This window comes from Hyalella azteca, unplaced genomic scaffold (genome assembly GCF_000764305.2).
Source record: "Hyalella azteca isolate HAZT.00-mixed unplaced genomic scaffold, Hazt_2.0.2 contig12810, whole genome shotgun sequence".
NCBI lineage: Eukaryota > Metazoa > Arthropoda > Malacostraca > Amphipoda > Hyalellidae > Hyalella > Hyalella azteca.
In genome coordinates, this window is record NW_025942756.1 from 36,722 (window position 1) to 51,222 (window position 14,501).

The 14,501-nt window shown below is 41.9% G+C and overlaps 1 protein-coding gene across 1 annotated transcript; it reads right to left on the reverse strand.

Annotated features, from left to right (window-relative positions):
• Positions 1 to 332: 332 nt before the first annotated feature.
• On the reverse strand, positions 333 to 11,487 carry LOC108682317 (UDP-glycosyltransferase UGT5-like). Its single transcript, XM_018171456.2, has 7 exons — positions 11,303 to 11,487; positions 10,382 to 10,636; positions 9,568 to 9,795; positions 8,974 to 9,138; positions 8,370 to 8,589; positions 7,785 to 8,004; positions 333 to 810 (listed from the first exon to the last, which is right to left on the reverse strand). The coding sequence occupies exons 1-7, from the start codon at positions 11,477 to 11,479 to the stop codon at positions 528 to 530; spliced, it is 1,548 nt and encodes a 515-aa protein (XP_018026945.1). The 5' UTR covers positions 11,480 to 11,487; the 3' UTR covers positions 333 to 527.
• Positions 11,488 to 14,501: the final 3,014 nt, after the last annotated feature.

Genomic DNA, 14,501 nt, shown 5'->3' on the forward strand with positions numbered 1-14,501 from the left:
CATGTTTAATTTTAATGAATAACATTATTGTCAAGAATTTAGCAATTTAACACCACGCTTATTTCGGAATAGGTTTTATACAATAGCATTCATCAGTTCAACTAAGTGAACGAAGTCTGAGGCATTTTACATAATAATATAATTATAATAATAGCGGCTTCAGTGTTTATTATGCCGTAGGCCTGTCGCCGATTCTTAACATAGCAGAACATTCACAGCTTGTTGCGATCTCGAACTCGCAACTCATTGCAACAATTCTGCTGTCTTAACCGCCCGCTCTCCTTCCCGATTCCGACCAGAAACTGGCGCACAGAGCTGGGATCGAACCCGCGCCACTCTGCTCCAATCTTGGTACTCTGAACTGTAACCACTGGGCAACCCTGACTGGGGACATCGTCGTTCCATCGTCCACTGGGACATCGTCGTTCCAATACTACAATAACTTTATTCAATGGCATATAGTCTCATAGTGCATAATTACCGAAAGAGTATAAGCGCTATAATCAAACTTCATCACACAAGTAAGTTTAAGTAACTTTTTCCTTTTCATTTTTATCTCCCAAACACTTGATTTTCAACACTCGGATAGCCTTGAGGAACACATTAAATGCACAGTAACATAGAACAAGTGCTAGCAGAATAAAATCAAGGCTGAGGAATTCTATCCAGGAGAGGTTTCGCGCTGGGGACTTGAGGTGCGGCGCTCCCCGGAAGCGAGCCGCATACTCGGTCCAAAACACTGCGCGGTCAAGCGCTGTTTCTTCCTGGTCCCGGAACACCCGGGATACGAAGGCCATCTTTTCCTCGTAACTGCAACGAAATGATTAACCATAGAATCTGGAGTATTTTACGACCGCATCGTGAACGCAACCAAACTCTGAGTTGACAACATTGATCATGATTGTAACAAAAAAATAAAATTTCATATAGAGATTTGACATGCAGTATAATCCTTGAACTATCGGTTGTTACGTTCCAGACCTCGGCCGCGATAGGTAATAGCCTGGATGAGGTATTGATCAACTGAGTGTACTTATTTAGGTATTTATATTGTCATTATTTATTAATGCGCTAATTCTTGTATATAAGAATAAAAGTTATGTGTAAGCGACGGAACACAATTTTTGTGGATTTTTTTAGAACATTGTTTTGCTTCTGATTTTACTCAAGAGATTTGATTTATGTATGACTAAGTAATGCGTAAACATATATTTATTTCGTGGCTGTAATATGGAATCTCGTTTAACTGTGATATTAGTTTGTTGATTCTTAGGATTTAGTTGATAGCGTCTTGGGACAAGACTGAATGTTATAGCTCCAACGTGACTGGTTGAGCTGCTCCTGGCCTCGCGACGGTGCGAGCTTATTCCTCTAGGTAGTCATGAACGATGGAGAGTTCGGTCACTTTAGAATTAGTTTAGGATTATTCGACTTTTAACTGTGATTAGTTGGCCAAATGATCAAAATTATGATGACTTTATTATTATAATTATTATTCCACGAAAAGATTGTCGTGGCGTCTCGTTCAGATTGAACTTCGAGGGCACGTTACAAGTGGCTAAAAAAGACACGAGAGGATAAAAACAGATGACGTAGATGTTAAAACAGAGGACATATGCCAAGACTGATGACGTCTATGCTAGAACAAACAACACCTATGCTAAACCTGCAATATCCATGATAGATTAGATGACGGCTAGGCCTACGATTCAAAGGCTCTACGGAAAAGTTCTGTTTTTAGGCGTCGACGAAACAACGGCAGCGAAGAAGCAGATGTTACCGATGCTGGCAGACCATTCCATGTTCTGGCCGCAGCGACCGGGAACGCTCTGTCGCCGACGATGGACAGACGTGAGGACGGGACGACGAGGTCAGCCTTCGACGAGGAATGCAGTCGCCTTCTAGAAGGTAGATCCGACACGCGCCGTAGGCCTTCAGCGAGATAAGGTGGTGCTAAACCATAGAGGCAGCGAAACGTCAAAACAGCGACTTTAAACTGCTTGCGCTGCTGGATGCGCGGCCAGTGAAGGTCACGCAAAATCGGTGTCACGTGGTCGAATTTCCGTCGGGCACAAACGAGTCGCGCGGCAGCGTTCATTACGAATTGCAGTTTGTTAAGTGCCGTGATGGGAAGTCCGTAGAGTGTGGCATTGCCATAGTCCAGTCTGGTCAGCACAAGCGCCACCATGAGGGCCTCGAGGACCGGCCTCGAGAGATAGCGACTGACGCTACGAATTCGCCGCAGGCTGCCAAAACATGCAGCGGTTGTTATGGCAATGTGGTTGTTCACAGATAGTTCGAGTCCAGCTGAATGCCGAGGCTGCGCACAGAGGATGCAGGTGCGAAGAACTCGTCGCCCACGCGCACAAGGTTGGCTGGAAGCTGATGTTGGCGCCGAGTGGTCGCGAACCAAATAAATTCAGTTTTCGATGCATTGAGCTGGAGCCGGTTGGAACGCATCCAGTCTGAAACGTCGTCCATGCAGGCAGACATCCGGTCTTACAGCGCTACAGCGTCCGCCGGCGCACAGTAGCCATAGATTTGGGTGTCGTCGGCAAACATGTGCGGATTCAAGCTGTGTGAATCAATTATGTGCAACACGTCGGCAGTATATAGCAGGAAGAGGATTGGGCCGAGGACCGGCCCCTGTGGTACGCCGCAGGTGACCGTCGATGGTGTAGAAGAGGAGAGCCCGCGTCGAACACATTGGAGTCTATTGTTGAGGTAAGACTCGAACCACCGCAGCACCGTACCGCGCAGGCCATACGATACGTCTAGCCGACGCAACAAGGTGGCGTGGTCGACCGTGTCAAATGCAGCGGAATGATCGAATAAAGCTAGTGCCGCAATGTTGCCGCGGTCGACCGCCTGCAGAATATCCGAAAGAACCTTCAGCATGGCGGTCTCCGTCGAGTGGTGACGACGGTATGCAAACTGGAGGTGAGACATGAGACCTGACTTATTTAGCTGTCGGGCCACAACGCGCTCGAGAAGTTTCTATAAAATAGACAGGTTGGAGATGGGTCGATACGAATTTGGATCTGAGGCGTTGAGGACCGGCTTTTTGAGAAGCGGCGTGATGTAAGCGGATTTGAAGTTCTCAGGGACAACGCCGTCAGCGAGGGAGCGGTTGAACAGTTCAACCATAAAAGGTGCTAGGCTGGCAACATTCTCCTTAAGTAGATGCGACGGCAATAGGTCGCTGGCGCACTGCTTGTTAGGCAGCGCACGCACCGCAGTGGTGACCTCATCCGCTGTGATGCAGGCGAACTCGCGTAGCACACAGTTGTAGGGGCACGGCGTAAAGGTTGCAGCAGGAGCATCGGCCGACGACGCGCGCACAGCTGAAGTTTTGTTTTCAAAGAACGCATGGAATCCTTCCACGCTCACGTCGCCCGAGGCATCCGCACGACCCCTCCCCATGAGCCTATCCAGCGAACGTCACAGCGCCCGAGGGTCGACGCGCTGTGCATCAACTCTTAGACGCCAGAATGACTCCCTCTTGGATCTAAGAAGGTGGACATGGGCGCGCTGCGCATCCCGCCAGTTGGACGTCGCTTCAGCCCCAACAGCAGGATCGTTACGTCTGCTCGCGCGATGGACAGCCCGCTGAAGCAGCCGAACACCACGCTTCGAGGCGCGACATTCGTCGTGAAACCACGGGTCGGAGGCTCGCTGGGGGACACGAACAGTTCGTGCAGGAATGAGGGCGTAGAGCAAAGATGTCAATTCGATGTCGTAGAATTTTGCAATATCATCCACCGACAGCTCCGACTATGAGTCCGGCCGACCAAGTCGGGACGACTGAAGTCTCCTGCTCAAAACATCGCCGTCGAGATCGCGCCAAGGGCGACAGATGATGGCTCTGTACATCAACGCCGGGCGAACACATGGCACCATCCACTGGAGTAGCCGGTGGTCAGATATTGCGATTTCGATGATGTCAACGGGCAGAAACTGAATGTCGGTACGCGTGATGACAACATCCAGCAACCCGCCAAGGTCATGGGTTGGTAAGGTAACGTGACAGACCATGCCGAAGGCAGACAGAAGATCGTTCAGCTGACGCGCCCATTGGTCGTCGGCACGATCCAGTCGAAGATTAAAATCACCAGTGAAAAAAAACGTGATCAGTGATCGTCACAAGTCTAGTTAAAACGGTGAGGGTCACAAGTCTAGTCGTGATCGGTGAGGGTCACAAGTCTAGTTAAAACATCGCTTAATTCAACAAAAAATCACGTGCAACAGCAACTGATCCGGGACGATAGATGGCGACAGCAACACACGCGAACGAGCCGCAAGCGACCGTGACGCACAGCAGCTTAAAGGTGGTGGGTCGGGCGCCGATGTCGAGCCTGGTCAGATTAACGCCGCAGGCGACGGTTGCTAGTCCGCTGTGATTCGTCACTAGGGTGTTGGCAGCGCGCTAGGCCGTGCACGCTCGACCACTTGGAGTCCTTCTGCCCGAAGACGCGCAATGGAAACCGAGTCAGCATCATGCCAGGTCTCGGTCGAGAAGACGACATCCAGAGAGCGTGAGCGGCGAATGTGAAGGAACTCATCAACTTTGTTGTTCAGCGAACGGATGTTTAGGCTGACGAACATTAACCGGCGACACGACTGCGCGAGTGACGATCGACATGGACGCTGAGCAGGTTATGAGGCCTGCGAGCCGACACAGGTCCACGTTCAGCAGCGGAAGGATCAGCCGACGTACAGTCTAGCACAGATGGCTGCCGTCGTGGCAACGGCAGATTGCCAATTATCACAAACGCACCACCGTCGCACGCAACCCGATACATGGCGGCAGTGCGCCTTTTACGACCGGCACGGCATCCGCATTTATTGTATTGTATTATATTATCTATTTTTATGCACTTAGAAAATGTTAACAGTCTGTTTTGTGCTCTTTATAGGCGGGGTGTCGTGTTGCCATTGTTTTGGTTGAGTCGCCCCTTGCGGGCGAGTGGAAGTTGTGTGTGCTCCGCGATGCGGAGTTGGGGTGCCACGGTTTCGACTCTTAATGAGTAGAGCAAAATCTGGGCTTGCAAGAATAAACTCCACCGTAGTTCTGGACATAACTCGTAAAGAGTTCCACTAACGGACTAATAACGGCGTAGGTGGAGTTCTTGGAGTTCCAGATTTTGGCTGCGTGGGGCGGTTAACAGCCGTTCCATTCGCCCCCTCGTGTTGTAGGGGCTAATAATCTCTGCGCTCGAGTAAATTGAAAGCGGCTTATTGAAGGCTTGTATCCTTCAATAGTCGTGCTTTTGAGGCGTAACTGCCACCCCGTTCCTGTGTGGTTGTCGGCATCGTGGTGCAGCTCGTACCTGTACCCTTGCTTTCTGTTCCTGTGAGGTCGCCAGCATCATGGTGCAGCTCGTGCCTGTACCCGTGCTTTGCGTTCCTGTGAGGTTGTCGGCATCGTAGTGCAGCTCGTACCTGTACCCTTGCTATCCGCTTTTACGATTCTCGACAGTTTATTAGGATTCGTCAACATAGTACCCCTGAAAGCTGAAGTACCTGTCTTCCGGAGCTTTCGGACTTATAGTGAATAATAAATTGTGTGCCTTGTACAGTGGAATTTGTTTATCGTCTGAAAATCACAAATATACTACGAAAAGTCCCTCGTGTTCATTCCTCCTCTCTCCAACGCAAGGGAATTTAGAGCCGGACCAAAGAGCGACTCTTTAGCCCTTGTGTTAAAACCATTACTGAAGTCACCGTCAAGTCGGCACGCTACCCATAACTATTTCGACTTCGCTGCGGTGTTTCCGGTTACATGCATGTGTTTATCAAAAAAAGACCCGTTCAAACCCAAATTTTACATCGATCTTCTAATTGTCTATCGTTTTCAAAATAAGATAAATCAGGGTAATACTTTAGATTAAGTGCATCCAAAAAAGGGTGTTTTTTTAATTATTTGCTTTTTGGGGTGTAGATTAAGAATCTTAAATCCGTTTTTGGCGGTCGGCATCGGAAATTTTTAATTTAACCTGTTCCTAGCTGGACCTAACCTGCGAGGTTTTCGTTGATTGGCTAGGTTTTTCCGGCCGCCGGACGGACTCCAAACATAGAAAAAACCTATTGGCTAGGTTTTTCCGGCCGCCGGACGGACTCCAAACATAGAAAAAACCTATTGGCTAGGTTTTATGGGCCGCCGGACGGACTCCAAACATAGAAAAAACCTAGCCGATCAACGAAAACCTCGCAGGTTAGGTCCAGTTAGGAACAGGGGCCGTATTATCAAAACTTCGTAAGAACGCAAAATCGACTTACGAGTGGCGTAAGTGCTGACTTGATGACGTAACTCTAGAGGTGGTATTATCAAAACATTTGCGCGGGAAGATACGTAACGTAACTGTACGCCTGCTCGGAGATGTCGTAAGTGGAGTTCCGCACAAGTTTAGAGTGTCTGCTGAAGCGATAGGACACTATTGATTTACTAGCAAGTAGCAACACCTTGACTTGTGATAGAATTTTGTCAATAATCCGACAGCGCGGATTATACACGCATAGAATGATGGCTCTACTTATGATGGCTCCACTACTTGATCGTGCAACTTTGCACGATCAAAATATATGTGATCGTGCTAAACGGTGCTATTGGAAAAAAATTCAATTGAGTTAATGCCAGAAACTGATTTTGTTTTCCTTTTACGTTATATTTTACAAGCAAATGTTGATATTCATATCCTAGAGTTTTTTATCATTTACTGAAACAATATCTTTATGCCTTTTTGATTCAAAATTATATGGAGGTTGTCCAGCCAACCATTTTTAGCTCCATACAGTTACACAGATTTCTTCTTCAACTCACGCTGTTTATTAAAAAGAGTTCACAACTATTTTAGAACAGCTCTTTCTGGGCCAACAAGGAGCAATACCGACTCAATACCGACAGGCAGCATTCGATAATAGATACCATCGAAGGCATCGATTCCCGCCATCGAAGTTCACAGAATGTAAACAAATCCAAAGCCTCTGATTGGTCAGTTGGCCAGATGGTTTTGATAATACGCTTTTAGCTAAGTCTTACGTACGAATGTTTTGATAATGCCAAAATTAGGGTGTACTTACGTAACACGTAACTTTTTTGTCGGAAGTACAAAAAGTTACGAAGTTTTGATAATACGGCCCCAGGTTCAATTAAAAATTTCCGATGTCGACCGCCAAAACGGATTTCAGATTCTTAATCTACACCACAAAAAACATATAATTAAAAAACACCATTTTTTTATGCATTTAAACTAAAGTAATACCTAAATCAGTCTACTGTGCGTCATTTAAACTAAATTTATTAGCAACAATGTTAATTACAACACTTCTGTTCAACTTCACTTCATCTACCTGTCCAATCGCTATGAAATTTTGCACATATGCGTGAAGTCGGAGACAATGCATGAATCAATTGATACATTAACTAATTTTGAAATTTAAATTTTTTAATGTATAAAAAATTTAGATTATTTTTTTAATATATGGAAATAAAATTAGAAATTCATTGTAGATGTGTAACATTAAAAACACTGTATTTTTAGAAGCGTTGTCTCTAAAAAGTAATTTTTAAACGCATATTATTTTTAATCTAATCTTAAGCTGCCAGTTTTTAAATGCCATACCATTCTCCCATTAAGAATATAATCCAAGTGCAGTTAATATTGGGACAAGATAAGTATCGTGGATACGCGCTCGAACGGCCTCTATATATTTCCAGAGCCAATATCAAACAAATAAACCAGCAAACAAATGTTAATAAAATGATGCAAATCGTAATTATTCACCTTGGATTGGTCATGATTTCCATAACGGCGTCACGTAAGATCTCCTCAGTTAGGGTGAGCCAGGACAGCTGGATGGCTGCACCAGCCAGCACTAATTTTCCCGCCATGGCTCCGTGCTCGTGGGTCGCGGGGAGGGCGATCACAGGCACGCCGTGGTAAACAGTTTGGTAGACGCCTGCTAGACCGCAGTGGCTAATGAACAGCTTCACGTTTGGGTGCGCTGTAATAAACAAAATTATGATTATATTTATATAATTTATCAGTAAACGCAACGATCAAACATTACATTTCTTGAATGCTCTTTGGGAAAAATTATTATCCTATAAGCAAGTTTGTGCCCTAGCATAAATCAATCAAAATGTGTATCCATATATAGAAATAAACAGTGGGATGCATTTTGCCGAAATAAATGTAAAATAGTTATAATTTTCGTGCTTTGATATATGAAAAAGCTCTAAGTATTCATACGCCTTCGAACATTTCATCATTTTAAAGGTTAGTAAACCTATGCAAATAAAATTTATTGCAAATAAATTCCGACATACAATGAGCGGTCCTGAAAATGCTATGTTTGCTAGAACTCACCTAAAATATCCTGTTGAGGAGCGTTGCCTGTAAGGAGGACATTGCCGCTCCTACTACTTGCTTGTCCGTGCACATTCATTATGACTTTGTATGGAAGCTTCTTGGAGACTGAGAGTAGAATATCTTTTTTGTCTCGAGGAATTGAATCGTTACGTATGAACGATACGCCAAGACCGATGTATATAACCGACGTGTTGCCAGACATGAAGTCCAATATGTCCTGAAATGAAAAATTATTGGTGAAGTTATCCAAATGCTGTGAGAAAGAAGTTTTGGTTTTTAATATTTCAAGAACTCTTAATAATGAAGCACTACAAATTGATATTATCTGTTAACAAATGTCTTCGAGGACTTGGATAGTCTGAAGATCGGAAATTTTCCCGTTATAACATTGCAAGAAATGTTTTAACAGAATATATCCACTCGCGGTTTATATGGCTGGACTGCCAACACGCATGATTCATAAAGCCGTTATTCATATTCCTGCAGGTGCAAATGAACGTTATTCCATTGTTATCATTTTTCGTATTGTGTTATTGTTATGTAAGTTCATTATATATACGATACTCATGTACTTATAACTATAACGTAGTAAGTAAGAAACCTTGGGTAGAGGTTGTGGCGGCATCAGCACGAGTCCGGCGATGGGCACCTGATTAGGTAGCAGAGCCAGCGGACCATCCAACGCTAAACTGGTCGTCAGGAGATGCAGGCTCGCATTCCGTTCGATTTCTTTCAGAGACGGAAGCCATGGGAAGCGTTCGCTCAACTGTAGAGCAAATGAGTTCAATTCTACGTTGCCAGTGACACTTTAGAGTAGTAAATATTATATATATTGATAATTTAATCGTGAGCCAAATTGACGTTACTGATAACAAATTAAATTCAAAGATAGACTTTGGCTGACTTCCGTGTCTAGAAGATAATGTCAAGCTAAAGTGTTCGATCGCTTACAGTTAGCACTTCTAATTATGTATGATTTCCTTTGTAAATGTCGTGGCACCGAGGCTTGAAAAGGAAACGCTATCTCCTCGCGACTATTAATTTTATCCCTGCAATATGTCTCTTTGAATATTTAAAATATCCTCGATTATATCTTGGGCACTTCCTTGAACATATTTTCTTACTATTGAATAATAATAAAATCTTTATTCAAACACTGATATTTGAATGGATTAGACGCTTACGAGAGTCTCACCAGTTTTTCTGTTTGTGAAGGGATCGCCCAATGAACGTAGCACTGAGCTATAGTTAGTGCAATGTTCTTGAGCCGGTCAAAAAATCCATAAGGTTGCTTGAATTCCATAAGGTTACTTGAAACGAAAGCTGGATTTGGGACGTTCCCCAAGCTTGCGCTCTGACATGGCAGGAGAGCTGAAGTCGAAAAGATTGCGAACGGCGTGCCGTGCGCGAAAGGGTAGAAGATCTGCAAGTGTAATGACGTTACATATAATAGAATGTTATTGACGTATTTGTCTCATTATTTTGCTGGAATAGCAAATTAGCGAAGAATCTAAAAGCAGAGATAGCATGAGAACAAGTCACTTGAGCAAATCTTTGTTGAAATATTTCAGAAACCAGCTTAATGACCGCTTCAAAGTTTAAAGAATATATGTAGGAGCTATAAGGAATTGAGACGAAAATTTCCTCGGGCGAGATTAAAACGCGGCACCGAAATCAAATTATCCAGTATACGCCACAAGCGGTAAATTGTTGAGAACAAACAATTTAATAATAACCAATGAAGTGAATGCAATTGAAATGCAAAAAAAAAAAACAAATATAGGAATGTAAGGTTGCTATGGATTCGTTTGTATAAACTATTTCAGTGTGCGTTGAGGTTAGCTTAGTCGAAAAAATTACGAATAAAATAGGTAATAATTCAAACTCATGTTTGTATTGAAACAGACAAATTGGTACCGAAAATTATTAAGAACCTCCATTAATTTTCCAGAAAACACTGCATTTCACATCGAATTAATTATTGCTAAATGCTAATTTGAGAAACTTACAGACAAGCCCAAGTGATCAATCACGATCAAGTCGTATTCTCCCCGACGCTCGAAGATTTTCATGGTTACATCTGAATTGAACATTTTCTCTACATCGTTTGCTGCCGCATTAGTGAAAGTTTTCAGAAACGAAAGGGGATTTCGCACGACATCAAAAGTGTCGAAATCTTCAGGCGCACTAAGACGAACGCCAGGATTAATGCACGTCACGTTAGGGATTTTGAAATGGTAGGAAGAGTCGCAGAACATGTGCACCTGAGGGAATATTTGTGACAAATTCAAATTTTCAAATTGAGACAAATTCAAATTGTGAAAAATTCATGATCAGAACGGTAAGGCTTCATTACACCTGCTGCGACGAAAATGATATTTTAAACTATTTATGTTATTATTCGATGACTGCGTATATAACAGATGGGATTTCAAAACAATTATCAATTTAGTCACTGATGTTCAAAATCAAAATAATTTTACTTGTTACTTGTATAAATAATTTTACTTGTACTTGTACAAATAATTTTAGACTTGTTATTTATATTAACATGTGAACGGCAAAAATCTGATTTTAAAATTGCTTAGGTGTTCGTCTAATTACAAATTTTTACCGTTTAAATCAGATCGTTCACAATTTCAATAAACTATCTTAAAATTCATTCGTATTTTGGGGAAATATTATTTGTTGAACAGCAGGAAATACTATTTGAATTGTTAAACTCGAATTTGTGAACTATACCTATGAAGGACATGGTCCTTGGCAAATGACCCAATATGAACAGGAATTAGAACTAAAAATGTTGCAGCTAATTGGAAGATTGACATTTCATATCGGTGACTATTTTGTACTATATTTTCAAATAAAAACTCAGTTATTGAATCGTAATTGAGACAACTGTTGAACAATAACTGCCCGCCATCATTTACCTCGTGTCCTCTTCTAGCCAAGTCGACCATCAGGGGCGCTGCGACCCATACGTGACTCTTAAAAGTGGGTGGTAACAAGAACAATATTTTAAAACTCTCAGTAGGAAGTGGGACGGAACTCTTGAAATATTCTGTTGTCCAGGCTGCAGTAGCCGTGCTCAAAACTGACAACAACATCAATACCTGTAAACAAACAAAGTTGGAAAAACTGTCAATATATTATCAAGTCATGATTTATGAGCGAATTTATCAACGTATTTAGGCGTAAGTGATCAGATTTTTTTGGAGGATGATTTGAAAAAGGTAATAACAACATTCAGAATTAAACCACATAGCAGGTTCAGGGCAGATCTTTGACCAAAAAAGAGAGGCTCAGTCCCGGTAGTTTAATATTGATATTAAAGAGGTTCTCAGTATGGCCCTGGATAATGCTGGCAGGGTTAGTTACTAAAACCACCTGGCGCTGCCAAGATAGATATATTACGAAACCGTAGCGCCAACTGACAACAACAAAAATGCGAATATGCACCACAGCTCAGGATAAGATGGGATTAGTAGGGTTTGGATGATGCACATTATTTAAACCAAAATGGCTAATAATGCATAGTTCTCACACCAATAGGATAATTCCAGATACAATCACCAGATATTGGAGCAGCCTCCAAAACGTAACGCAACACAATTACAGGTAAGCCTTCCTAAAGTATATCCAATGAAGAGTTCAAAGTCCCGGCAGATAAAATCAATGGGTTTCGCCGTCATATACACGTTAAATAATTGAAGGTAATCGGCCTACCACTCAAAGGCTAATATTAGGTGTTTACTTGGATATTGGGTGAAACAAGCGAACACCGTGCCAAATAAAATGGGTGCCTTAAAATCACTGTTACTCCGTATAACTAGGTACATTTTAACCGGAATCACATTTGCTTAGCTTCTTATGCCTCACATGGATTGGAAGTGATTTGACTTCAGGCAGGATTCTCGGTCAGGCAGGATTCTACAGTATAGCGGACAAAACCTTTAGACATATTTTCCGCCACCTCCAAATGTCAGCTTATGCCGACGCATCAACGACCGACTACTACGGAAAACTCCCCACTTATCTTCCTATGGTACTTTTATTATTAATATTTTTAATCCTTTATTTCTGGTCATTAATTTGCGTACCCGATGGTTCATTCAATGAAGCATTCGCTCTCTGTTCTAACGAGCTATGGGTGTGAACAGATTGCTATCATTGTAACAACTGGAAGCATGCTGATCATAAACTGTAAACTTATAAACTTTTTATTGAAAAAAGTATTCACTGAGATATCTTAGTTAATTACTGAATAAACTATGGGAACGGAAGAGAGATATCGAGCTAGGGCATGCAGTGATCGGCAAAAATTGCAGCAGTACGTCGGCCTTAATTGTCACGGGCATGCAATAATCTGTTATAAATAACTATTCTGGTTATATTCACCCTGATATTACTCACAGCAATTAAATTTTCTTCTTCACTTTTATTTTGTCTAAATGAGTTAAGTGTCAAACGTGCTATTTGTTTAAGTATTGATCGATTTGCTTAGTTCCAGTGAAGCTATTGAAACTTCCATCTGACATCAGGGAACCGTCGAGAATAAAAAATTTCAAAATTAAATTTTATTTCAAATTTGAAGCCTTTACCAATCGATTGAGAAATGAGAAAAATAAAATTTAATTTTATTTGAGGGCCGTGCCTCAAAATCAGACTCAGAAAAACTGTCTCATTTTCCCCCTATTTAAGCAATTCCCTACAAACAAATAGCGAGAAAAGCTCCAGGAAAACTGTGCCGGACATCCCATGGCCTCCGGGTAGGCCGAGTTTCTGACTGTATTACAGAGCAGACTTGGAACTACTGCACACCTTGTCATCGCGTTGTGTATGCAGTGAACTTAACTCTTCAAATGACTGCGTTTGGCAAACGAAGATATCCTTGTATGATTTTAAATTGAAACATTGCCTGATTTTGCAATCACAGTCTATTGAATGGTTAGCAAGGTTCATTAATTGATGGGGCAGCTATTTTTTGAAAGAACGTCGGGAGCGATAGAAGCATGTTTAAGGTACTCTACTATATCAGTATATTACTTTGTAATATCAGTATCGTCCATGACACGGTCATGGACGACTGACGGTCACGTCAGTCTCTAAAACCTAAACATTTTTTTTTGTCGCTGAACTTGTACGAGATCTATCATCAAATTTAATAAATTTTAGATGCTGAAAATGGATGCTTTTTATCTTGGTAATGGGTCTATCATTGGCCCATAAATTTTACCGCTCGTGCATGAATTACCATCAGAACCATAACTGTAAAATAAATATGAATTCCTACGTAAAGTAAAAGCTTTAAATTTGAACATCATATGTGACACGCCTTGATAAACACGTTGTTTTTCATTAATACTGATACTAATTATATCAATCAAACTATTATTCGAAATAAAGCCTTAGTATTAAGTGCGAATTATTGAAAGAGAAATAATTTTGAAACATTTTTTTTATATTCATATCTATAAGTATCAAATTGCTCGTAAAAGAAAATTAACTCATTACAACATAAGGAATTTAAAAGCAAAGAAAACGCCAAGAAAATTCACCATATCGATATTGAAAACGTTTCGGAGTCCAGCTCCATCATCAGTTCGACTAAGAAATTTCACGCCGCGTGAAAAGCCGTCGTGTGTGAATAGCAGTGCACATTTCGTATGTCCGCTGAGGTTCGGCGGGAAATCCCGCGGCGGTTTTATTCACGCCCTGTGTGAAAGGGGCCTTACTTTTCATGTATTTGGTTTCATTTCCTAAAAATGTATTTCTTTGCCATGCTGCTACAATCATACACGTTTAATTTAATTAATTAAACTCGTCTTCTGTCCCCTCATAGGTTGATTCACAACTTACATTCCTGCTCAGTGTCAGCTCCAAAAAAATGAAGGTTTGTTATTTTTTAAGCGTTGCCACTTATGTTGTAATTACTTATATCATTAGTCTGCTTATATCGCAAGTTCACAAGGAATTTAAAAGCAAAGAAAACGCCAAGAAAATTCACCATATCGATATTGAAAACGTTTCGGAGTCCAGCTCCATCATCAGTTCGACTAAACTAAAAATGAATAAAATCACTTTAAAAGTCAAAATTCAAAGACAGACATAAAACCTAAACAAGACCTA

Excerpts from the sequence above, each read along its gene's own strand:
- LOC108682317 (XM_018171456.2), bottom strand. The coding sequence starts at position 11,479 with ATGTTGTTGTCAGTTTTGAGCACGGCTACTGCAGCCTGGACAACAGAA. Across the intron at positions 9,796-10,381 it reads TTGATCACTTGGGCTTGTCT|ATCTTCTACCCTTTCGCGCA; the intron begins GTAAGTTTCTCA and ends TTACACTTGCAG. Across the intron at positions 8,590-8,973 it reads CGCCACAACCTCTACCCAAG|GACATATTGGACTTCATGTC; the intron begins GTTTCTTACTTA and ends TTTTCATTTCAG.